General features: G+C 43.9%; 1 protein-coding gene across 2 annotated transcripts; it reads right to left on the minus strand.

The window, feature by feature from the left end:
* Window positions 1–1,676: 1,676 nt before the first annotated feature.
* LOC6494956 (BMP-binding endothelial regulator protein) lies at window positions 1,677–26,399 on the minus strand. 2 transcript variants are annotated; one of them, XM_044715861.1, is made up of 8 exons: window positions 26,107–26,399; window positions 25,207–25,451; window positions 13,374–13,723; window positions 10,572–10,660; window positions 5,692–5,785; window positions 5,447–5,629; window positions 4,447–4,659; window positions 1,677–4,322 (listed from the first exon to the last, which is right to left on the minus strand). In XM_044715861.1, exons 3-8 carry the CDS (start codon window positions 13,579–13,581, stop codon window positions 2,839–2,841), a joined length of 2,271 nt encoding a protein of 756 aa, XP_044571796.1. In that variant the 5' UTR covers window positions 13,582–13,723; window positions 25,207–25,451; window positions 26,107–26,399; the 3' UTR covers window positions 1,677–2,838. The 2 variants fall into 2 exon arrangements, with proteins under 2 accessions (XP_044571796.1, XP_032306334.1); XM_032450443.2 differs by lacking the exon at window positions 25,207–25,451.
* Window positions 26,400–26,429: the final 30 nt, after the last annotated feature.

The raw sequence follows: 26,429 nt of genomic DNA on the forward strand, positions 1-26,429 counted from the left end.
AGAAGAATAAGGCATATTTTAAGATGAACTTGAACGGATATAGAGTACATCCTGCAAGGACTTATGACTTATAGTTTACTTATTTGAATATTTTCTCCCTGTAGCAGACGATCTGCGTCCAATGCCATTGATTGTCCTTGCCAGACACAACTTATCGCCAGAAATCTCATCTCATCGGACTGAGTCCTGCCAGAGAATTGATAAATTGTGGATTTTAAGTGGTTACCAAAGATGGAAAGATGGCAGCATGGGAAAAATGGAAAGGGATGGTTGAATTATGAATTATGAAGAACTGCCAACGGACAACGGTCCTCTAATGCCGCCCCTGGGGGAATGCAGTAAACGCCACTTGTCCGACAGCATTCTACCAAATGCCAAATTTGGCGCACGCCGTGGCGCCACACCATCGGCGGTCAGTCGTCGGATGCCCCAGTGGAATACGTGGCTATGTTACTAGCCATCCAGATTTGTGGCAGCTGCTCCGATATGGACAGGTTAAGGCCCGATTAGGACAGAGCACGCGTCGTCAGGCGTCTCCAGAGTAGCAACACGCGGAAGTACTCAAAGGCACTTCGGTAGAAGCAGATGTCATCATGGCCAGAATCACAGTCTAGGATCGATTTATGCACTGGCAAAAATACTAGTAGAGATGCCCGGTAGGTCCTTTTACAATTTGCAGTAATTTTCCTATGTATTTTCTGTGTATGTAGCTTTTCTTCAGAAGAGACGCACATCAATCAGGCAGTCGGACATCAGGAGGCGGCAGTGGCAATTGGAAGTGGCATCAACCTGATGATCGGTCGACATTATTGGGGATTCAGTGCACGTGCCTGCTGCGTGGTGCTACGCTGTATGGCGATGCTTTCCTCAATGAGCCATGAGCCATGGCCAGATTGTGTTTTCCGTCTAAATCGCCGGCGATCGGATCGCTTGAATTTACGAGCGCCTGATTCTTTCCAAGAATTCTACAAAGCCTGGCCCCGCTCGAATTACAGACAAACTTGCTGGTAAGCTGGGCATTGGAATTGGTATTGGTACTGGTAGTGATACTGGAATTAAATTTGACCATCCGAGAGCGACCCTAGACAGCGTTGACAATTATTGCTAAGCAAACATGCATAAATTGGCATTGCCTCCAATAGCTAATGGCCATGCTCCGTAATTCGACGCCAGCCAGACTGAGTTTCTTGTACAGAATCCGTCGGACTCTTGGACTGTTGGACTCTCGGCCTCTGGAGTGGCCCTTGGCAACTGTTTTGCCATCCATTCCTCCCCTACCCTGTGTATGCTACCGCCCTGCACTTCCTTCCGTGAATCCGTCGCTGAGTGCACTGGAGTCCATTGGAGTCATTGGAGCCATTCGAGTGTTTGCCGCCACCCCAGACGCTGTGTCGTCGTTCGTGCCTCTGAAACTGATGCCACACTCGAGCGAACAACAATAAACACAACTTTGCCGGGGATCCTCCGATTCGATTTGGCCCGTGGATGGGGGTACATTCTCATATTTGTGGCAATTCGATGCCAGCTGCCATTCAAATTGAAAGTTAAAAGCAATTGTTTCCTCAACTGAAGCGCCTATTGGGACGATATTTGTTTAAGATCTGGATAGATTATACTTTAATATATGTATACCCCCAGTTAAAAGATAATTTATTAAGTTTTTTTGTCTCCATATATTTCAATTTTCATTTTATCCACTTTTTATTGGAGTGGCATTTGATTTTGTTTTGTTTTTGTTCTTTTCCATTTCATCGTTTTTTGGGATATTTAAATATATACCATTATTTTACAGATCATCCAGCCATACATGGTAGTAGTACAATATATAATGAAGTAATTATAGTACATTACATTTAACTTTAAACTTGATTAATCTGGTAAAAGTGAAAAATGGCAAAGAGTTGTCGTTCCTTCCTTCGGGTTAAGTGCATAAATAGTTGGCGATAGTAGGTTGGTAGGTAGGTAGGTATATTATATAAATATTAACACAGTTTGGGTAAAAATTGATTAACTCTGCTGCTCTGGGCAATTTGAGATAAGAGGAGTATAAGAGGGTTAAGGGTTAGAGGTCAACTATCAAGTAGGAAGTCAAATGGAGCTGGGTTCGTTTTCGTTTTGGGGTCTCTCTCAACTAAGCAAAAAATACTGTTTGTGCAATTCTCATAGTAGTTGGGTTGGTTCTCCTTTAATTCCTCCTTTTATTATCTTTTAAGAGCTTAAATTTTAAGCAAACATCAAGTATTTCGGCTAGGATTTGCGTTAAGTTCTAAGTACACTTAGCTAAAGCTTAGCTTAGGTTTAGTTTTAGATTTAGTTTAAGTGTTTAGTTTAGTGTTTGGGTTTTAGTTTATGGTTTAGTTTAGTTTAGTTTAGCGCAGTGCAGCTGTAAAACACACATACAGGAATATAAATACAAAACAGGCACACAAACAACAGGCTCTCCGAATAAAAACTCCATTACTAAAGCTAAAATAAATAAAACTTAGGCTACACGAAATGGCTACACGAAGGAGATGAGTTCTGAATGCAATGCGAATGCGGGTCTTACACTTGTCTATATCCATATATATGGTGCGAATGTCTATATATGTGTGTTTGCCTACTCCAGAGGACCCTTCTGGCCTAATACTGTTGCCTGGCTGTCCTGGGAAGGGCATTATAGCAGCACCCTTTCCATTTAACTGCGCTCGTGTGGCTTGGTCGGCCAAAAGTATGCTATGAAATGTGCCCCCTTCGAATGTGTATGTGTGTGCGTGGGCATGTGGGTGTGGGTGCTTGTGTGTGTGTGTCGGTGTAGTAACTAAATGGTGGTAACTAAGTGGTTTACTAATTTATAACTTAATGCAGGGGCGGCGGCGTGCGATCCGGCGCACGAGGATGCAACACTAGGCTGGGATGCTTCTGGGTAAACTCCTTGTCCACCACCTGGTTGTGCTGGCCCCCCTTGGGCCGCCGCCTTCGTTCCTGTTTCCTCCTCAGCTCCTGTTCCTGCAGCTGCTGCAGCTGTTGACGATGTAACCGGTGCTGCTGTCGCTGCTGCTTCCGCCCGCGTCCTTTCAAGCGCGTGAAACTCGAGTCCCCGTAGTACTCATTGTTCAGATAGCTGGACAGGGTTGTGGCATTCCGCCGGAATCCAATCGGGCACTTGGTGGCTGTCCTCCAGTCCGGCAGGATGACACCCAATCGCTTGCACTCGTGGGCGTAGGCGGCGAAGCTGTCGCAGTGGCAGCTCCCCGAAGGACACTCGCACACGTCCATGCGGCAGGCGGCGATGTAGTTCTGGGGATTCAGACGCTCGTTGCATTCCCCGAACAAGTGGGAGACGCTCAGCGGATGGCAATAGAAGTTGGACATCCTCTTGTCGCAGGTGGGCAGGGCGGCGATGTTTTCACGCTGGCGGGAACAGGACTTGGGGCCGCCCACCTTCCAGGAGTTGGCAAAGTGCCAGACCTCGTCGTCGCTGTGGGAGCGTCCGTCCTTGCTGGTGAGATCATCCCGGGCACTGCCATTGAAGTTGCCGCACAGGCCGCACAGTCGTTTCTTGTAGTGAGCGGGCACCGTGACCTGCAGGAAGCCGGCTCCATCCCACTCCAGCTGGAGTCCCATTTCAGATCGCAGCATCACCACTCCCCCGCCTTCTGTTAATCGCTCTATGGTTACGTTCTGTCCTCCGGCCAGGCCCACGTACGGCAGGATCACCCTGGTGCCGTTCACTTTCACCCTCAGCCGCTGGCCAAGATTCACGCGCAGGTTGTGGAGTTTCAGAGTGATCGTTTTGGCCCAGCTGGCATGCCGGGTGCCCCTGCCCTCGTTCGTCAGCCGGATGTGGAATGTATTGTCTCTGCAATCGGCGGCCAGCAGATACTTGCAGCTCCCCTGGAAACTGAAGAACTTGCCATCGAAGGTACGAAAGTGCGGATCCCCGAAGACCGTACACGTTCCAGCAGCCTCCACGCACCGATGACAGCATTCTCCTGGGGGCAGCTTGAGAACCTCGTTGGCCCGGCACTTGACCGCCGGACAGCGTCGCTCGGAGCACCGGATCGTGCCTCCGTTGCAGCGGCAACTGCGGCAAGGTCCCATATTCCAGGTCTCGTTGTTGCGGTAAGTCACACCCTCCAGACTGCACTCGCTCCTCACCTCGGCGACGGCGCAGCGGGGACAGCAGCCGTCCTCCTCCTGGAACTCGGGGGCGCACTCTAGAATGGGGCAGGTGGCACGCTGGCAGACCGAGGTGCCGTTCAGACAGGTGCAGTTGGTGCATCTATCCGGCATAAACTGGGTCTTCTCGTAGTACATTTGTTTGTTAAAAAAACATTTTCCTGGAAGATAAGTTAAAGGAATAGGGGAATCATATTAGAGGAGATAGAAGGGATATAATAGGATACTTTTTAAAGATAATTGAAAGATAAGATAGACATAAAATCACTTTGGAAACCCACTCACCTGGCACCGTGAATATCTCTCGCTTTTCCGTGCACCTGGGACAGCACTCGTCTGGATGCTGTTTCTGCTTGCTCTTGGGGCACAACAGGATGGGGCAGGTCTTCTTGGAGCAGGTCAGCTGGTTGTCGCCGCACTGGCAGACCAGGCAGCGATCGTCAATGAAGGGGACGACCTCCTGGCCCTTGGCCACAGTCTGGCCGTTGATCGTGCAGCCTAACGAAAAAAGACCAAAACGATATAGAAATAAGCTAGGCAATCCCATCAAATATAAGACACGAGAGATCACAAATCAGACATCAGGCACTTATGATTTAGTTTGGTTTGATTTGCTTGGCAGATGGCCAAGAAATTTTCCACAAGGCGAAACGGGTTTCCAAGCGGGGCGGCAGCGCCTATTTGCATAGGCAGCGTCATCGGTAGGACGGTCCCCCCGATTTCGAATATCGCCTCTAATATATCTTTGGCTTTAGCATCGACTTGGTTTGTTTTTGTTTTCTTAGCGGTGAGATCGCAATGCGAATGCGGGACAACATTGTCGCCTTAATAGACAATTTAAAGCCCATAAATAAGCAGGGCCAACATCAGCATCAACATCAGCATCAACATCAGCTCCCCTCCCTAAAGAGCACCGGATCACAAACAGATCGCAGCAGATCGCTGTTGGCTGATGGGTGATGGCTTGGATCGGAGGTGATGGGACGGACCAGCATATTGGAATGTCCCATGAATAAATCATTTTGATAATAGAGACATAAAAATACTGATTATCTATAGTTTAGGCATTCGATAATTTCAATAAAAAGTAAACCAAGTTTGCCAACCAAATTATACGGATATATTCTTTTATTTTTATTTTTATATATTTTTTTTTTGAAAGAAATCATTATGTTTTTGGCTCGCCTTTGTCTAACAATTATGAGGCATTAGTGAGGGCTATGGCTAATTTTAGTGAGTGATGCTACTGGGGATTGGGGACTGGAATCTGGAGGCTTGAACTAACCTTGACAGGTGGGACAGCATTCTCCGGGACGTGGTGGCTGCAACTGGTCGTCATCGCACTGGGAGTAGCACTTCTGGATGGTCTCGGTGACGACGGTGGCCACGCACTTGTAGGTCCTGCAGGGATCCTCCGGGTCAGTCCATTCCGCTCCACTTTCATACGGAATACCCCGGAACATGCAACCTAAAGAATAGAATTTTTGTTAATTAACCGAATATTAAAGGATATTTTTAAATAGATCTTACCTTTACATCTGGGACAACAGGAGCCATTTGACCTGTCCACCATATAACAATCATCAATGGGTGGGCAATTGTTGGAACATCTTACAAATCCATTCTGTAAAGTAAATGAATATACAGGTCATCAATTAGTCTTGTAGTAATAGAACCCCTGGGGCGTATGCGCAATTTGCTTTTAATGGAAGGGGCCAGGTAAGAGTTACTTGTCACGGATCACAGGTGATTACTCTTCTTATAAAAGTATTTAATTAGGGGATTAGGGTTTCTATAATAGCTCTAAAACCATGTCAGGGCAAGGGCTTGGTTTTAAATCTAACAACCATTGCAAATTCAAATCTGTCTAAGAGTTACACTACAAATCAGGATTATGCAAAATAGTTTAATTTATTCTACACTAATTTATCCTAAAACTGCAGATTTTCATTTTCTCATTGCATCTCGTTAGTTGATCCCTCGACTGATTGCCTGCCCACAAGTAACCAAAGCCAAATCAGCTTAGAAATATATATATATATATAAATTATATGGCAGGCGGGCAGTGAGGCAGTCAGGTCGGCAGACCGGCAGGTAGTAACATAGGTATCTCTATACATCTGGATTTTGTAGCCATTTGGCTGTTAACGACATGCTGACAGCTGGAGCGGGGAGCATTAGAATTGATGTCGATCATAAGTCAAACTGTTGCAACTTGGCCGGCCAGCTTGTGCAATTGCCTTTAACCCTTGAGTGTGCAGCAGCTGTTATACCACTGGCACTGGCACTGGTGACAGGTTAAAGCCAGATTTAGATTCAGATTCAGAGTTAGAGAGCCTGGCCTGGTCTGGCCTGGCCTGGCCTGTTAATAATAGAGCCCGCTGAGCCGCTGGAGCCCGCCGCTAATTGTAAATGTATCTATAAATCTAGATAGATGTCGACCAAAAACAGGCAAAATATTTCACTAATTTGTATGCAGTTGCTTCGGAACAATGTCTGCTGCGGTCTCCCTCTCTATATATATCTATACATATATAATTGCCTGGCATTGTGTCTGTTAGTATCTGTGTGAGTATAATTTAGTGCAAGCAAACCAGATTGGATCTCAATTTGGATGGGGCTGCAACGTGCAAAATTTGCAATTGTTATGAAAATGAAATATCTCGAGAGTCTCAGTTTCAGTTTGAGTTGCAGTCTTTGGCCTGACTGGGGAGATTTTTATCATCGAATTAGTTTTAATGGCAGTTGTTAGTTGGAATTTTAATGGCACTTTAGTACGGCATTGTCGTAACTCCCCCCAACCGACGACCAGCGACCCACAACCAAATGCAATAAACTGACAGATCACCCTAATCGCTCGCTCTATCTGAATTTTAGATATATCTGCCAGATCGTAGTGAGTCTGTACTTGAAATTTGACCGCATTTTATTGTATAATATTGTAGCATTTATTCTTCAAAATATATTGATGCAAATGTGGAATTTATAGAAACTAGTTACAGACTTCTTCGCCGTGCAGCCGTGTTTATGCTTAAAAATTCTTTCTTTCTAATCGGGAACCGGTATAGAAAAATGTTCAGCCAACATGAAAGTTGAAGCATTTTTTGCTAGAGATTGCTGAAGGCGCCACGATGGCAACCTGAGCTGCTAAGTAGCACCGATGCTGCTGTGCCCAGCGGCAATTCCAATGTATCTGTATCTGTGGCCTGAGCCAGTGTATGAGTGAGTGTGTGTGTGTGTGTATCTATGTGTGCCACAGTGGCAGAACCACATTTGCAAACGGCCTCTAACGACCTTGCGTTTGACAAAACATGATCAGTTTTAACACCGTCTCCGTCTGAGCATCTCGTTTCGCTTCCCTCTCGCTCTTTCGGCCATCTCCGAGTTGGCTTTTGGAGTTAACTTGGCCAACACAGGCCAGGCCAACACCAGGCCAGACCATGCCTGGCCAGCTTGGAGTCTGCCGCTGTAGACACTGTAGAGTGAATATGGTAATGACAGTCTTGTGGTTTTATGGTCATGTGTATTTTGTCACTTGTGGGTTACGGCTGGATATTGGCATCGGATGGAATTGAAATTAAAAGTCGGAATTGGTAACACAATCTCAGGTATCAAAATCGGCATTTTAGAATGTAGGAATGCCCGAGAATTTTGCAGAAATGGAGTTGGCAGACCTGTATGAGAATGTTTTCGCCAAATCTGGTTTTGTCTTTGCTCTAGAATTCCATATTTGAAAAAGTGAATTTATTTTGGCTAATACTATTCACACAAAAAAAAGGAATAAAAGTTGCCTAATGATTCCAATTTATAGATGTGTTTTGCCCCTGTTCTTGGTCGTAAATCCTTCATTAATATTAATATGGAAGTTCAAATTCCAAGATTCCCAAAAAATTATCCAAAAATTAATTCAGACAAGCAATCACTCGCGGAATCCTTTAATCGCATGTTTACCCATTTTCAGGACGAACAAATTTAATTTGCAAATATCCATAAAAGTCCAACTCAATCACTTGTGTCCTTTAGGGGGGGTATCTATGTATGTATATGAGTTAAGGGTGAAATAACCCAAAAACCGTTTAAATCATAAAGCATTAGGAGAGAATTCAGCGGATTCAGCATAATATTCGCATAAAACCGAATATTTGTAGCCTCCCTGGGGGAGTGGGTGGCATTTTCTTTGATTGTCCTTGACATTTCGGGCACTATCCTGCCAAATATATGTATATAAGCTTGTCTATATGCTGACTCGCTCATTATAATATATATATTTTAGACAATAAACGTTGGTGGTCGTAAAGTTTCGACTTGAATGGCCGAAAGTAACGAGTGCCTGTCCATTGAAGAAAACATTATTTATCGGATTTACGCGTTCAAGCTCCGATTAAAGCTTAACGCTTTGCACGCTCCACGCTCCACGCTTCACAGCGGTATCTTAAGAGAGGGGGCGAGATACTAAGAGAAATCACACCGGTCTCAGGTTAAATTCCGATTTCATGAACTTTTAATGAGTTGTGGCGACGAATCCCCCGGCAGCGTGCGAGCGAGATGCACCCGGGTCCGGACCGGAAAGAGACGGTGCTATTGATGGCGCCTTCCCAGTAAGGTGGCGCCAGTATCGTATTTGCCCGCTCTTGCTTTTTTTTTAATTTCGGTTACGCCCACTTGACGACGACGACAGCAGCAGCAGCAGCGGCGGCGACAACAGCAGCAGCAGCAGCTCCAACAGCCCCAACAGCAGCAGCAGCAACCGCAACAGAGCCAACCCAACAATGGAAATAATAATAACAACGAAGCAAAGCTCAGCCGCAGGCGAAAAACAGATTCAAAGATCGATCGATCGATCGATCGCCAGCTTGGATCGTTGGGGATCGCTGGGGACAGCCGCTTGAACGGCGCCAGCGCTCGGACGCTTGCCGCTCAAATTGGAGCAGCGGCGTTTAGCAGCGCTTAGCGCTAAATTAGCGGCAGGCTCACGACATTCTCACCGAGAAAAATAAAGCTTAAACTTAAAAATGATTCAAATATAAATTTTTTTAGATTTAGAAGCTATATATTGTTATATCCTTTAAGCCCATAAGTCTAACAATTAATTTATTTTAAGATTTTAATTAAGAGTCTAGTATTTGAAGCCAGATAGGTTCCTATTTAATATTGATAGATAGATAGATATTTCAAAAAATCGTTTTTGAAAAAAATCTATATGAATATTGAGGAATTCAAGTCTAAATCCAAGTCTAATTTTCTAGATTTTATAAAAATTAAGAACTGCTAAGAAACTGTTTATTGCTTTGAATCCTATAAGTTTGTAAACCCATTTTTGTTAAAAACTGCCTTAATTTTTATTTTTTAAGTAAATATAACTAACAAATTTCTTGCAGTGTATTGGTAACTCAATCCCCTCATCCCCCCTCCACCTGTTTCTTTCGCTCCCAGCCTCCATCTATCGATCAGCCAGATGAGCACGCGCTAACTTAATGACGACACGAAGACGTCGTTTGAGCCGCGTCAGAAAACGGGGGGGGGGACATGGAGGGGATGGCTTGGAGCCGGTGTGAGGGAGATGGAGATACCTAGTAGCTGGCGACGAAAAATCACTACGGCGGCGGTGGTGGTGGTGGCGGCGGCGCCAAGTGTTTGTCAAACGATCGGATCCGATCGAACCGCATCCACAGACCTAACCGCCGATCAGCGAATACTCTTGCCAATCGAATGCGATACCAAGACCGTCCCACACGGCGGATGATGATTGTCGTGGAGTGCGAAACCCGTTTGACGACCTTGGATCATAAAAAACCGCCGGAGAGGGGGCTGGCACGGAGTGAGAGCCAGTTGGCGAGAGGAGGAAGTGAAGCCAAACAAATGCAAACCATCTCAAACATTTTGGTCAAGTCCACAATGAATATTATATCTTTCTTCAGTACACAGTACACAGAGCGAAATAATTTGGCAAGAATTTGTTTATTTAAGAAATAAATTAAGGTTTATGGCTAGCATATTTTTTTGAGTGCTTTAGCTTGTAAGGATGCTTGTCCTGGGAATATCCTGGGAATTTTTGGTATTTTTCATTTTGGCAGAGTTCTTAGGATGTAACTGCAATGACACGAGTCTGAATGTCCTGCTGGCTGGACACTGGCGTCGTCCCCCGTCGAGACACTTTCGGCTTGAGACAGGACGAGTCGGTAAGGACGAAAAAGGGAGGACAAATTACGGAACATGAGATTTATTTTAGCCAGTATACTTCATCCAGTATGTTATTTCCACTTTAAGTGATTTTTATCGAGGCCAAAAAGGGCAGCTCCTTTTAGCCAAAAAATCCTTTGGCAAGGATTCCTGAAGCCAGAGTGGAGTTTCCTCTAACAGCTCTCCTAAGTTAAAATATTAAATAATAAAAGACCGGTTTATAAACTAACCTGACAGATGCAATTAAAGCACTTGAAGTCCTGGTTACGTTTCGCCAATTGGACCTCTTCTCCCTCATTCGAGCAGGATTCCAGGTAACCTGAAAGTATAATTTAGATTGTGGATTAGTATTGTGCTTATCGCTTGGCGGTTAATCCCCCCATCCCGAGGGCATTTCCTGCCCCTGACGTTGACTCTTGATGAAATAATACCAAACAAACACAAACAAACAAGACGATTCATTGTGGAACGCCGGAAATTGCCCACCGACTGAGATGTTATCCGAGCACGTGACCCAAAATGGACTTCTATCCGACTCCCTCTCTCTTGTTTACTTGCTTCTCTGTCAGAAGACTCGTCTTCTGCCCATGCAGTTGTGATCTTTGGCTTCGGGTCAATGAGATTAGGCCTCTTTAAGAGCATAAATTTGTGTGATTGAGTAAGGATACATGGTGAGAAATACTAATTAGATTCTAAATAGATATTTTAATAAATTATGAAGACTTCCCATAGGTGGTTATCTACTAAGATACTCCCATATATATATATCCTAAAAATTAATTAATTAATATCTTATAAATAAAAACCCTTCTCTCAGTGTAAGCACTCTTCTGCCCTCTTTTGTTGTTGTTTGATTTTTACCTTTTTCATTTTCCTGGCGCTCTGCTGGCGTTCTGTTGGCGCTCTGCCGGCGCTTAGCTCAAAAGTAGCCAAGCACTGCATGTTAAACATGTTCCCCCCCTCCCCAACAGAAACAACAAAAACAAGAAGCCCAAGAGAGGTAATAACAACAATGACGTAAAAGAGGAGCAGACCCAAAAGACAAGCGGAAACGCATGCAGAGAGAGAGAGGTGGAGCAAGAGAGAGTGGGGGATCCACGACCCCATCAGGCTGAGCCCGGTCTTTTTCTTCTTCTGCCTCCACAAAAGAGAGGACCACCTGCAATGTGCTGATAAACACACACATACACAGAGACCTCTCCCTCTCGTTCTGGCCAGCAAGTCAGTGATAAATGAAGACGCCGGCGCTAAGCAAGAGGGACAAGGAGCGGGCGAGGTTGAGAGGTGATCCATTGGAGCTACCTTTTCTTATTCCTCTGCATCTTCTGCTTGTTCTTCTCAGTGGGCGGCTTGGGGATTCTCTTTTTTTTTTTTTTTGTTGTGTTCTGAACTCTTATCGAGGTTCCTCCTACCTGATCTCGGGCCCCCACACCCGCCCTTTAGCCCCCAAGAAGAGCAATCTGTGTAATTTGGTCGCTTGTTTGTTTTTAATTCGCTTTGTTCCCTTTGATGCTGGACTTTTCACGATTGTTGTTCTTGGCCTTCCTGTTCTTCCCAATGTCCTGCTGGTTCTCTTTTTCCCTTTCCCCCCTTTCTAGCAACAAATCAAGTGGAAAATTCCCTATCCCGCCACCCCCTCCCCCCATTAGAGTTTCTTGTTTTGCCTTCGAGGGAGACTTTCTATATTCCTTTCTCTTTTCGACTAGAGCAGTTAATGAACTTGGCGGAGTAACCCGATATTGGCATTGCAATATATCTAATTTATGCGATTTTTATTTTCATTTAACACACTCGAAAACCCATAAAAAAGCCCACTCAATATGTTTTTTTTTAGAGAAGCACAGACGCAAAACAGCAAATCCAAAAAACAAAAAAAAAATAATTAAAAAAATAAAAGACAACGCTTGAATATGTTCAGTCAGTAGCTGTTCCCGACGAATTCTACCTTGCCCGGCCCCCTCGGCTGAAGCCGCCCCTCCCTCAACCGCTGGCGTCGCCGACGTTCGCTGATTAATCACAGCCGCCGATTAAGCGCCAGCCAGTGGAGCGGAAAGGGGAAGCAGGGGGGAGGTCAGGAGGTAAGCGGTACTTGGGCCGGGGCGGGGGCAAGCGACGGCACGTGTCCGGCCTCAGAATTGGCGACAAGGCGTGCCCCTAACAACAGTACAGGGAGGAGTTTTTGAAATATTTAAAATTGGTATTATTTCAAAATTTTAAGTATTTAAAAAGTATTGAAAACTAAAGAGGAAAAAATTATTTCTTTCTTAAGATTCTACAACAAAATAAATCCTAGATCGAATGTATTTCAAACTAATATCTGTAACTCCCTAAATCTTGCAAAAAAAACTTGTTAAAATTCGAAAACTATTTTTTGAAAATCAGTTCACAGTACATAAATGGACAATAATGCACCATATAGTTACTATTAATAGCCTCCAGGGCAAGGTTATGGAGTGCGCCTTCAATCCGAGTTATACAAAAGCCGATGCTGAGTCAGTTGACAATCTCTAATAAAAAGTTCCGTGGAAAAGCGATCCAAACCGATCACCACAGTTGGCAGTTAAAGCTGTTATAAGCTCGTAAAAATCAGCTAAAATCCATGATTCATAGTCATAAGTCGGCATTAAATCCAACAAGCGGATTAAATGGGCAGTGGGACTAGCTTCTGAATATCTCATTTTTTTTCCACAGTTTTAGAATTCTGGATGAATGCCGATCTTCATCACGGCGGGATGAAAGTTTTATGATCGGATTGGAACATTAAAATTATAGCCGAAGAGAAAAATCGGCCGTAAAACAATTATGAAATTAAAAACTAGAAGTGATTTTTCAATGGCCGTAAAAAAAAGGGTTAAAAAAACTTTTTATGGGAACGGATTTGGGACTTCAAAAATTGATAGAATAATGAAAGAAAATGAAGATTACAAATTAAGTTAAGAACTTAATCAAGTTGTCTTGTGATTCCCCCAAGTGATCACTTCCTACTCCCAGATCTTAGATGGGATTATGGATAGATTTCGAATTCTACTCACCATGCAGACTGTTGCCAGCTCCGGCGGCGACTGTTTGTATTTGGAGAAGGGCCACCAGGATTAATGTAAGGATCGGAACAAGGACCTGTATCCTATTTCCATTCTGGCCATGCCTCTTAGGTCTTGTTGTCTTCGACGATTTCTGGGGCGGCTCTCCACTCGAAGACTGCGCAGAAGATTTCCACTCGCCGCTTGATTGGCAACACATTTTCAATTCTTCTGTCGATGTTCGCGAAAATCTTCTATTAGTTTTTCCTTGTTTCGATTCTTGTTAAAATGCTTTTTCCCTCCTCGCTTGTGATTTGTGATTTTTTCTTAGATGCTTGTTGCTTTTCTCGCCTGAATTATGACTGGAAAAGAAATGATTTTTTTGTATTTTTCGGTGGAGAAAGATGACGATCAAGCCGGTTAGTTTAAAAATAACAGCGCAGCTAACGAAAATAGATTTGTTTGGATGTTCTGCAGGTGTCTTGTACCAATTTGTACCTACAACTTTGTTGTTTCAAATTAAATTTAGAACCGATATATCATTTAATGGGTGTGTGCGTGTGTGAGTGTGTGTTTGCAACAACTGTTGTTTTGGCTCTGATCTGCCGCAACCGGCGATCTGACCCAGACACTTTGCACTTGCCCACTAAATCATTTCGTTTTTGGGTTTTACGACTGCCCCGGAACTCGAGATGTTAGGCCATAGATACGGATACGTATTAGTTCTTTCACCGACCGTCCGACCGGGCCGGTAAATTCTGCGAATCATCAGTGTATGCCCCTTGGCCCGCCCTCTCAATTGTTATATCGACATCGAAGAGGTGTTAAGACACAACCTGGACATTATTAGTTTTTGCGATTTATGGGTGCGTACTCTCTCACTCATACTCATACTATTTGTATCTATATCTACGTGTATCTATGTATCTAGGTATCTAGGTGCTGGGTGCTGGGTGCTGGCCTGTGTGCGGCTCAGGTAACAACAGATATGAGCCTTATGTGTGGTGGCTCTTTGTTCGACTGGCGGATCATAAAAATGTTAATGATCTTTGACGGGCTGGCGCCAGCCAAGGAATATTGTAATGCTTGTTTGAGTTATAATTAATTTGGATTGCCTTTGTTGTTCTTGTTGCTGCCAGGCACCAGCGCCATCGCGCATAATATTTTATTATTTGTCTTGAACATTTTCGAATTTGCCAAAGATTTGTTGTCTTTCCAGCTTCTCTGTTAGTTTTAACGTTTGTTTTTCTCTTTTTTTATTGATTTCTAGCGGCTTCAAAGTGGCGCCAACCAAATGCCGAACGCACCAAACGCGGATACGAATCTCCGTGAATCACTAAGCGTGTTAATCCCAATCCCCGACGTAATCCCAAGCCTCAGTTCCCATTCCTATTCCCATTCCTATTCGATTTGGGATCGTGTGACACACCCTGGAGCGATTGAGAGAGTCGTGATTTGGGAGCTAGCTGGGTGGTGGTGGGGCGATGGAGGCCCCAAATCGGTGCTTGACCCAATCAAGTGTCGATGTCCAAGAAACACTTGAGCTGAGCAGCCAGCCAGAACCTCCTTTTAAAGCCCCAATACGATAGGTATTTGTCGCACTCACTCACCGATTTTGATAAGGTACGAGCTTAGACTATATAGTACACTCAATAATATGTTAATTTCTGCACTTGATAACGCCGCACATATCAACAATAACATATGCACTGATCGACTACGTGACAATCGGTTTAAGTAGTGTTATGTATTTTTTTTATTCCCCCGCTGCCGATGATTAGCTGCAATTTGTCAAGCGACTGGCCGTTGACAAGGACAATGTAAATCAAAAGCGGGAACTACCTAGGAACAATATTATAATCCGACTCAAGGAAACTGTTCTTTGTTCTTAGAAGAAGGTTACAAGAACCGCCAGACGTTGATAGAGTGCCAAGACTTTAATTAATGGCTCTTTTTCAGGAAGAACTACACATAATCGAGTGCTATGTAGCGCGGAGATTCAATGGGGCTGTTGACTATGGTGCTATGGTTATGTGGTTCCCCTCACCATTCAAGAGCACTCCTCGAGTGCCAATGCCAAAATACTGATTCTAGTCAAGGGCCTCCCCCCCCCCCCTGCCAACCGAAAAAACATTGAATTTGAATTGGGTTCTCCGGCTTATCGTGTGGGTTCGGTTCATTGTTCAGTTCTGGAAATGCCCATGGGCTTAAGCTCCAGCTATATAGTCTCCATGTCGATGTCGGTCGTGCCCCATGTGTGCTGCAGAAGTACGCAATTCCGAAATCATCAAATCAGTCGACTTTTGAGCCGGGGTTAATGTGCGATTGAGTGAATGAGTTGCCGAGAGGTTGATCCAAATATAGACGGGCAGTAGTAGTGGAAATTATCAGGGGTATTTAATTTGAGGACTAGACTAGACTATTTCCTAAGATATCTCTCGGCCCTCGGGGTAATGTGTGTAATTGGAGAGCCCTAGAACCCGACGGCCCTGCAATCCGACTGACTCAGACTCAAACTCAGACTTTGACGATGTCGACGATGAATTAAAATTGCCGAGGGCCGGTGATTACCTGGCCTGGGCTGGCCTGGCGTCCAGACTGGAGGCTTCTAATGGTTGCCCAGTGGCACGGTGGCGCTGTGGCTCTGTGGCGCTCTGGCGTCAACCCAACCGGCAAGGCCAGGGCAATTAAGTCAACCCCGGGGTTGGCCAGCCCTGCACAAACTGCAGCAAATTGGTTTGGCTCTGGGTACACTAGCCCCCCGAAAGGGTTACGCATGGCACGCAGACGGTGTCTAGACGGGGCCCTCTAATGATCGGCGGTAGGTACTGAGTACACGGCAAACAACTGGCTCCAAATATCACTGATAAGCAATCACTTATTAATGTTAGAAGAGGAGCTTGCCCAAACGATTATATTATGCATGAAATCAAAGCTTTGAATCCCTCTAAAAAATACTATTTAAATTGAAAATTAGGTACTATATTTTCGCTGTGTAGTTAGCCAGTCAGGTAGGCAGTTTGCCAGTTCTGTCCTTATCACACTCTCGCCATCAGAAATTCCCCTTAAAAGCCTGCCTTTTGCCTTTCTGCCTCCTGCCAATTACTTTCGGAGTGGACCATGTCGCTGGCTTAATTCAATTAACAGCGGAATGTCGGGGCTACTCTTACAACTTACATCTCTTCGAGTTACACAGCCAGGCCAACATAACCATTAAGCCCCCGAGATCAGTCGTAATCCCCCGCGGGCGGCGCCAAAAACCCAAAAGACTTTGGCAAATCATGCAAATTCCACCAGCCAGTCAGCAAGCCAGCCAGCCAGCAAAAGTTACAAGGCACGAAAACGACTTGAAACTTCCAGCTTTTGGATAAAATAAAAAAAAAAATGAAGAAAAAACTCCCCGCAGAGTCATAAGTCTGATTCCGATCACTGGAACTGCCGACTGCTGACTGCCTCACTGGCACTGGCACTGGAAACTAATTTCAATGTATTTGCATATTGAAGGCTGTTTGCCACAACAATGAGATGGCTAAAAACGCACATTTGTCAAATGGCAGGGCCCTTCGGGGCAAGACGTGTTCGAGATTTTAGCTTTATTTGGTACAATTTCATCTGACAGGGACAGGGGGACTGAGGACTGAAGACTGGAGAGACTGGGGAATGGGAACTGGGGTCTGGGACATGGACAGAAAACTGAATCCGAAACCGAAACCACCGATTACAGCTGCAGCACCGATGAAGACAAGACCCAAGCCCAAAAACTTCAACTCTATAAACGCCAGTCGATGACGTTGACGATTGCCCAAGACAATGGGCCAACAATAAGAGTTAACCAATTTCATATGCCATCGTGGAGGGGAGGGACTCGACACGAATGCATCGAACGACATAATAAAGTCACAAGCCAGACAAACGTATAAAAACTAACAAAGCTATTAGCCATCATCATCATCATCATCATCGAAGTTGGCCCAGCCCAACATTGGAGTTCCAGGACCACGTTGGAGCAGAACTGGTCCTGCTTCGGTCCTCATACTCCCTCCCGATGGGGGTAATGCGATTTTAATAGCGTTCGAAGACCATTGCCAAACCGAAAAGAACTCAGCTGAAGGAGGAGGAGGAGGAGGAGCCGAGCCAGCCGAACCCAAATGTGCCGGAATAAGTGCATCATAAAAGTCGCACATCATATATTATAGTTTAATTAAATGCGATTTCTCCACACACTTTTCGAATCAATTTTCTGATTTTTCCCAAAGAGAAAATGTCTATTAAAATTTAATTAAAATGGTGGAAAATATTTATTTCTTAATCATGTTTTATGAAGCTCTTAACATAAACAAGACTTTTAAGATGCAATTTTAAGACTTTTGGCATTTATAGTTGTTATGTTACACTCTAAATGTTGAAACTTGAATATTTTTTATTAAAAAATATTATGAATAATAAAAAATCAATTAAAGAAAAGAAAGACAGAGCTTTAGTGGCAATTAGGCCTACGAGTCTACCTGTTTATGGGAACCAATTATGGCTAACACCAACATTTAAACCATAATATGCTTAGGTTGGATTTCTTGAGTGTAAACATGGCCAAGTCTACATATCTTGGAATTCATATTTTGAAGTCTGTGAAAACTCCTTTTATGGGGACATATTTTGATCATCTGTTTATTGGCGAACCAATCAGCATAAGCCACTTAAATCCGAGCCGTTTTTAGACCTGCCACCAGATTACTCCGATTCGATTCGATTGATATTTCTTTTTTCTGCCATGGCGACTTAGTCATATTCCTCGAAGAAATCTTGGCCTTATAAGCTGACAGTAAAGTCTGTGCAGAGTTTGTCACGGCCATGAATCATGGGTAATATAAAATGATTTTTATTATTCTTAACTGCTCATTGGGTTCGCTTTGAAACGCTTTCGCTTCAAATTATTAATAAACTCGATGCCCATTTCGGTGGGGGAGTAACTGGACGAGGGACTGTCGGCGTTAAAGTGCGGGTGCTGGGTTGTTGAAATTTGAGTATTATTAGCGAATTTACCGCAAAATCTATAAATAGCCATAAACATAACGATTAATTGAGGCACAGACACAGATCAAGCTGATCACAGATATTGTTTGTTTTTGTGGCCACTCCAAAGTCTAACTTTTGGTCTAGGCCCTCACAGAAATTCCATACAATTTTTATTGTGCAATTATTTAGGCGAAAGTTAATCAAAATAATACGTAAACGAAATATTTGTGGGCTTCTTTTTGTTTTGCCCAAAAAAAAAAAACCGGATTTATCGACCGAAGATGAAAATGGCTGTATAGCTGTAAACAATTTTTTAGAAATAACCAAACGGGCCAACCAACCAACAAACAAAAAAAACAGAAACAACATTTTTTTGAGTAGACGATTTACGGGAATTCCAGCGAGTGACGTGCGGAACCCGAATTTAATGCCATTGATGTTGTTGTTGGTCTTTGGTAGCCGCTTCTGGCACATTTGTTTAATGACAATATAGTATCTGAAAGTGCCAGAAGAGGTATCTATAGGTATAGTATCTGAAGAGTAATGGAGAAAAATGCTGACAGAGATGATAAAAAAAAGTAATAACTACTAATTAAGAATACTTTCTTTTATCAATTCCCATAAAATTTATAAAAATACTACTCTTTTATAGGGTATCCCCACTTCGTTGTTCAATTTCCATTAATTCCCTACGAGTTTTGTTTGACTCCAGCAATCAAAATGGTTTTCTCAGGCAAATTTATTGATTAGCACGCAAATGCGAATTGTTTGAATATTTTCAGTTTCTGTTTTGTGGCCAAAAGACACACAGGTAAGGGGGCTAGCGAGGGGCACAAACAGGTGCTACGGAGTAACACTTGGGCGCCGTATATATCCGTTCCGTTTTTTGGGGGCCCCAGTGGAGCTGATTGGCTGCTGCTGATATTGTGATATTTTTTTTTTCTGTTCGTTCTGGTGGTGGTGCTGCCTGAAATTCGATATGGCCATAAAAAATTATTAACTCTATATGCAAGTGGCGATGCGATCGGTTGTGCATATGCCACACCAACAACAACAACAAAAACAACAATCTACAATTCTGCATTCTACATTCTCTACTCTACACTCTGAATTCCACATTCCTCTGATGTGATTCAGTTGGATGCTATATAGTCTAGACTTCCGTTTCTTCTTCTTCAGCTTGTTTTAGTTCACGTTCGTTTCTTGAGTCTTTCGTTCTAGGGGCCCTGTTTCGACGCTGGTCTCGTGTTTGGAGATCGGTTATCGCTTAATGTGTCTGTTAATTCACGTTGATGTGCTCATATATCTTAGCTCTGCGATTTCAACGTTCGACTTTGACATGCAATCGTTCCTCGCTTTTCCAACCGAGGTGGCAGAGGTGGCAGTAGTGGAGGTGGAGGTGGTTGGGCTGCCTGGTGTGTGACAACTCGACTGTAAGGGGAAACGTGCTCCTCTCTCTCTGCCACTGCCTCTGGCATTGCCTTTGACTTTAGTTGCAGTCCAGTTGCACTTGATCAGCTTCGTTCGCTTTGATCGTTGCTTGTTTATTTGTCTGTCTGTTAGTCGGATAGTCGGATGGTCTGCTTGTCTGGTTGTTTGTTGTCTTTTGTTTCGTGACGTGACGTTGAACCTGCCACAGTACGGGCAGACGTTGCCCCGTAGGTGTTAATTCAATTACGGCAACAATGTCAGGCCCCAAAAAAAACTCTGATGCTCCGAATTCAAGTGACAAGCTGTAGCTAACGAAGCGGATCTTGAAGCTACAAGTTACACAATCGGAAATGGTTCTGTTCTGCTTGGCTAGAGACTTATGTAATGGGAATAGGAAGATGAAAGCTTCAAAAGTTAAGACTCTCTAGCTGACACATTTTCTTTCATAAATAATTCATTTTCGTGATCACTTTTCTTGGAACTGTCTATTGGGATTCCATTGTTATTGGCATATTGACGTTATGGAGGCCCACAAAGTCATATAAATTAGTCTGTTTATGATTAGAGTTCCACACTGAGAGCCAGCGTTGATTTGAAATTAACATATGATTATCACAAAATTTGCTTCCATTTTTTATGGCTGCTAATGTTATTGTTTTTATAAGTTTTCTTAGACTTTGCATAGGAAAAGCATAAATGCACATTAATAAATTTGCATACAAATGAGAGTGGTTGCGGAAAACTAAAAGCTATTGTCCGCATAATTTGTGTGAAATTGTGACTACAAATTGCTCATCTTAACCCCCTCCTCACTCTCGCACCCATTCGAACGAACGAAAAATATATAACATTTTGGACTTTGGCTGGCGGCAAGCGATTTATGGGATTTATGGGTGGCATAGCCAAGCGCCACACGAGCCGCTGCCGCTGCCACTGCCGCTGTGTTATCAAGGTGCTTTACTACTCCCATTACCAGATCGAGTGGCCCCCGGGGAACATAGCACAGCAGAGCACAGCATAGTACTTTATGCTTGTGTGAGCTCGCATATATTTCACCGACAATTGAAATTGTTTCGGAGCAGAGCCTCGGGGCGGGCTGAATTCGCTGCCAAAATGCGGCTGACATTGTCGGACTGCCTGCCAGGGCAATAAGAATGAATGTTAGTAAATAAATAAATATTGTAAACAAATGTTCATTTTTTGCTAGCTTGGCATATGCGCAGCTATCGTTGTTTCTGTGTTTTTTTTTCCTCCTATATTCTCCTATATTTGCTGCTGCAACAAATGAGCTTGTCAAGTTAAATGGCACGCACCAAATGCTGTCAGCGAGGTTGCAACTCGCAAACAAACACACACACACATAGTCAGTGGCCCGCACACATATGCACTGCTCTGGCATTGCCGCCATTTTGTCTGGCTGCACTGAGTAAATTGTTGCAATTGCTGACTGTAAATAACCCGAGCACAATGTGGCACAACACGGCGTATTAGTAATATAGTTTATTTCTATATGTGGCAGAGTCGATGGGGTGGTTTCCACGCCACATACTCGCTTCAATGCAGTCAAAAAACTTTGATTTTCCTTCCGTTCTATTTCTTTCCTTTCTTAATACTAATTCATTGTAAAATCTTTAAGAAAACCTTCTTTAAAGTCCAAGAATCATGGCCAGTTTTGAGATAAAGCTCAAAGTTGTACAATCACTCTGTTGTAATTTCCCCTATTTTATCCGAAACCCCTCTAAAAGCAAACACCAGTATTGTATATCCCTCCTAGAAGTAATCGCCGAAGTACACGCCATTAAGTCTGGCACAACCAGCTATAGAGAGCAGATACCAGGGGAAGGGACGAGTTGTCTATTTTTAATATCTTATCAGAGGAATTTTTATTAGCTTTGCATTGTTTGGCAAATATTAATTAGTTTCTCTGATTGTATAGTATCGCACGTAGTACGTAGCACTCGTACAAGAAAAAATAAAAGGTAAATCGGTTGGTGTAGTGGTTGCGTGTCATGGCGAAATTATCATTGACAAAAGCCTGTGACGCAGAACAGAGCACCCCTTCTGGATTCCCTTTTCTTTTTTTTTTTAATTCCAGATCCGAGGGTGGCTGGTGTAATTGCAATCGAGAGACAACGCTGCGATGACGCATGCTTTTTCTCAGTGTCTATGTGTTTGAGTGCGTGTGTGTGTCAGAGTGTGTGTGTGTGGGCCTAGACATATGGCGACAAAGAGGCTGACGTCATAAGCCATCCATCCAGAGTGGGGAAATGGAAATGGGAAATAGAGGCTGGCAGAGACAGACAGACAGACATAGCCTTATAGACGGAGAAACTACCCCCGAATGCGTGTCAAGACTTTGGACCCACCGAAGTGGGCACTTGGCCCAGTTGCCTCCGCACTACTTTGCACAGCTGCACCACACCACAATGGCCATAGGAATCGAAGTGGCAACAAAAACAGACAACAGCACTGAGGCTAATAGTATGATTTAGTTGTTACTTTATACTCTAAACTTGGTAGATAGTTGCTTGGCCAATATAATATGGTTTGCTCTTAAAGACTTTATATTTTAAGAAACTATCTATTTTATTTTCAGTGCAGCAACACAGCAGCAGCTTCATGTCCCACAGCCCCACATCCCACGCAGGCAATTAAAAACGCGACTTGGCTATTGGGTTACACTTAAACTTCACTTGGCCCGTTCGGCCCGTTTCGTTTTGTAGTCAGCATTTAAAATTATTTATTAGAAGCAACAGTCGGACAGTCGGTGTCACATGGGGTGGTTAACCGTGAGGGGCAGGGGCTGGTGCTGGGGCTGGGGCTTGGGGCATGGGACTGGGACTGGGGGGGCCAAGACAGAGAGCGTATCAAATGTTTTGCTTTTTGTTGCTCCTCAGTCTCAGTCTCAGTCTCAGTTATTTCTTATTTATTATTATTTTTTTTTTTTTGTTTTTTCTGTTTTGGGTTTTGCCAAAACGAAACGAGCCAAGCCGGCCCAGGCTTGTTTAAAAATATAAAAAATAAAAAAAACTAAAAGAGGGCGAGGAACTAAGAGGGGAGGGAACTGTCGTCTGGCGCTTGGCGACAGCAATTTACCTTTAAGCTCGAAAAATGCAAAAGTATGCGTGGAGCAGAAGAACAAGCGGCGGAAAAAGTAGTCCCAGCCACACAATTACCCCACTAGAAGATATATCTGAAGGTCTGGAGGAGAGAAGATCGGGGAGATTGGGGAATCGGGCGACTATAGCTGGACCATCTCTATAAATAAGCCGCGAGAGTCGCTGCCGAACAAGCTGAACCATAAATCATAAGCAGACGCACGAGTGTCGAGTTATTATGCGATCATATTTTAATTGCTGGATTATTATTATGCAGGCAGTGCCACAGTTTGCTTCCCTCCCCTCCATTTCCCCCCTCTCTTTGGGGCAACAACTGTCCGGCAAACAAACAAAACACCTGCAAAGAGTCGACCACAGACTCTCTGGTACTCGAAGACCCGCTAAAGATTGCAGATCCCAGTTCCAAGATCCCCGATCGCAGATCGCAGACCGCCTGGCTCTACGCTCGGACAGGTGCGTGTCAGACGTGGTCGGAGGGGCCTCCAGCGGGTAGCTGGATGGGCAGAGAGAGTTGCAACATGGACTACTATATCAGAAGGATATCTTCAACGAAGACTGTATGCTCTTGATGGCAGAGATCTACTTCTGGAGAGAAAGGGAGCTTGAAGGAGCTGGAAACCCGCTCCCAAAGACATCACCCAAGTGGGTTACCTCTTCGACCAAAGTGTATAAACACATAGTGTTTTTTTGAAACCAAATTCACATGCAGTTTATAGTTGTAGTTGCAGTTGTTCGTTTTGTTGTTGCTTTGTGGGCAGAAGGGGCAAACGAGTTGGCCTGCATCTAGATGTGTGTGTGTTGGCCGTTGTCAGTTGGCAAAACTGGTATGGTTGCATTTTTATTATAAAGCGAACAGAAACAACAGCAAAAAAGCGACACCTAGGCTTGTACGACGGAAAGTCCGTCGGTTTGTCTTGTCAAAGCCTGGTGGTGGGGATCAGGAATCAGAGGGAGACTAGAACCAGGGATCGGGCCGGGACCAGGGTTACTTGGAATGGGGTCTGTCATCCATGGCCTGGTACACCGACTGCTAGCCAGACGTTTGTTCTATGGACATTTCATGGACATGCCGGCGCACATTCGTATTAACCCATGTGGCTTTAGCTCCTCCCAGTCAAAGTCCCAGTCCCCAGTCCTTCCCTCCTTCCCCGATATCGCAGTTATTACCAGCATTTCTTAAGCTTTATTGCTTCTTCTGTTTGCGTTTCGGCTTGTGTCTTAGCCCCGGGAGTCGTAATTTGTATTTGTGTCCTTTTTCCCGGTCGCTCCTCCTAATGAGCCACTTCATTGTGCTCCGTCTGAGTCTGTCTAGGATAATACTCTTTATGGTTATGTCAATGTAATACAGGAAATTGCCAGCGATTAGCTTAGCGACAATTCAACTAGCAATTGCAATTGCAAGTTGCAGAGTTGCTGCTGCAGTTGCAGCTGTTGCAGCAGTGATTTATCAGCCAAGTCAGGCACTTGGCCCGTAGTTATCTGTATATCACAGCGAGATATTTGACACATCGTTACTAATTGGTTAAACAATATGTCTCAGCAGTGATTCATGCCCGGCAACAGTTCAAGTTGGCCGATTTCCGATTTCCATGCCATCGAGTGTTCTTTGAAATGCAGTCTAAACGCGTGTTTAATCGCTCAATTAGCTTTTGGTGGCTCGTTAAGCGGCTTAAAGTCACTTCGAAATATATACAAGATATTTGAAAAATATTAGATTGCTTGTTGCCAGGCTACTACTACCGGACCGCCTCTTACAAAATTGTATGCAAATGTTCTCGATCGACTACTTGCTAGGCGAAACATATGTTTGGTTCCTCCATTTCCAGCCGTAATTTAAGTTTGTATTTGATTTGTTGCCGACTCGGCCGATCATAAATTCTAATGGCAATACTAGTATATGGTCATGTCCAATAAATTTCCAAAATATTCAGAGAGTTCAGAGAGCTACGAGCTAGCGAGCTGAGTGTCTGAGTGTCGGAGTGCCTGAGAGCCCCCCAGAATGTGATAATAGAATCCAAACAATTAAACAATTTTCGCAAAATGTTGAAACAACAAAGGCGAGATTGCACCAACACACCACAACCCACACCCACCCCAGAGAGAGTCAGTCACACACAGATAAGTGGGAATGAATGTTTATATGTTTCGTATTCGCATTCACATTCGCATTATAATAAAACAAAATCACGGAATAGCAACAAAGACCTGGGATAGACCGACCGGCCGTATAGAGGCAGAGATTAATTACAAAGGAATACGTTAAGTAAAGACGCAAAGTTTACCCGTAATTACACTTCCAGGTTCCAGGAGGATGAGGCGTCGGTGGTGCTAGTACTGGTGGTGCTGTTAGTACTGGTGGTTGTGGCAAGAAATCGGCGGCAGCAAAAACAGAATCGAAAATTAATTATGCTTGACATGTTGCTGCGATCATCGCTGTTGCTGCTGTTGTTGCTGTTGCTGCTGTTGTTGCTGATGTTGCTGATGTTGCTGTTGCTGCTGTCGCTGTTGCTACTGTTGTTGTTTTGGTCTAGAAGTTGTTTTTATTGTTGCTGTTATAGTAGTTGTTATTCTGGCCGATATGAATCGCATTTTCAATTGCCATGCTTGTGTCTATTTCGCGTGTCTCGCAGCGAGGGAAAGGGAGAAAAAAACGCAAAGACAGTGACAGGAGATGGTGGAGCAGACAGAGAGATAGATAGAGAGAGAGAGACGAGGGGGGGCACTAAGATTTCTCACTGGCGCATAATTTATTTGAGCCGGCGCGCGCCTTTCATTTCAATTTCCATTTCAATTTCAATTCGATTGCGAGTATTTCGTTCGTTTGCCACAGACTACGCATACGCCACGTTGTGTTCGCGCGTCCACTGTCTTTGCTTTCTGATTTTGAATTTGATTTTGATTTTGATGCTGATTTTTATTTTATTTCTATTTTTTTTTTGCCTCGGCTTCAGCTTTTAGCTGTCAAAGGTTCAATTTTTTAGCTGCGCCGCGAGTGCAATTTGCATTCAATTCAATGAAATTGCGCGCCAATTCCCATTCGCTTCAGCACTCCCAGCGGGTTTTTGTTTTTAATTTTTTGTTGTTAAATGGGGGGGAATGGGGGACGATGAATTAAAAGACGCAACAGCCACCGCACACGCAGAAAATCAGAAAATCGAGCTAAGCCCGTATTAAAAGCTCACCGTGTTGATAACAATTTCGGTCTTGTGTTATGTTTTCTTATTTTATTTGATTTTTTACGACCGCTTTTTGATTATAATTCGGTTTATTTGTATTTTTGTCAGACAGGCTAATCAGTAATTGTGAAAATTACGCGCGAATTTTCCCATACGAATCGAAAAATGTTATTTTTTGAATTCCTGGCCAGCTATTCGAATCACTTCCGAGCGTTTTTAGTCGCACCAAAATCGCACCCGCTCGCCGGCACACTCCATTCTACTATGCGGATTCGTTTTCAAAGGCCCACCAACATGTTCAACAAAATGTTGGATGCAACATCAAACAT

This window comes from Drosophila ananassae, chromosome 3L, assembly GCF_017639315.1.
Source record: "Drosophila ananassae strain 14024-0371.13 chromosome 3L, ASM1763931v2, whole genome shotgun sequence".
Taxonomy (NCBI): domain Eukaryota; kingdom Metazoa; phylum Arthropoda; class Insecta; order Diptera; family Drosophilidae; genus Drosophila; species Drosophila ananassae.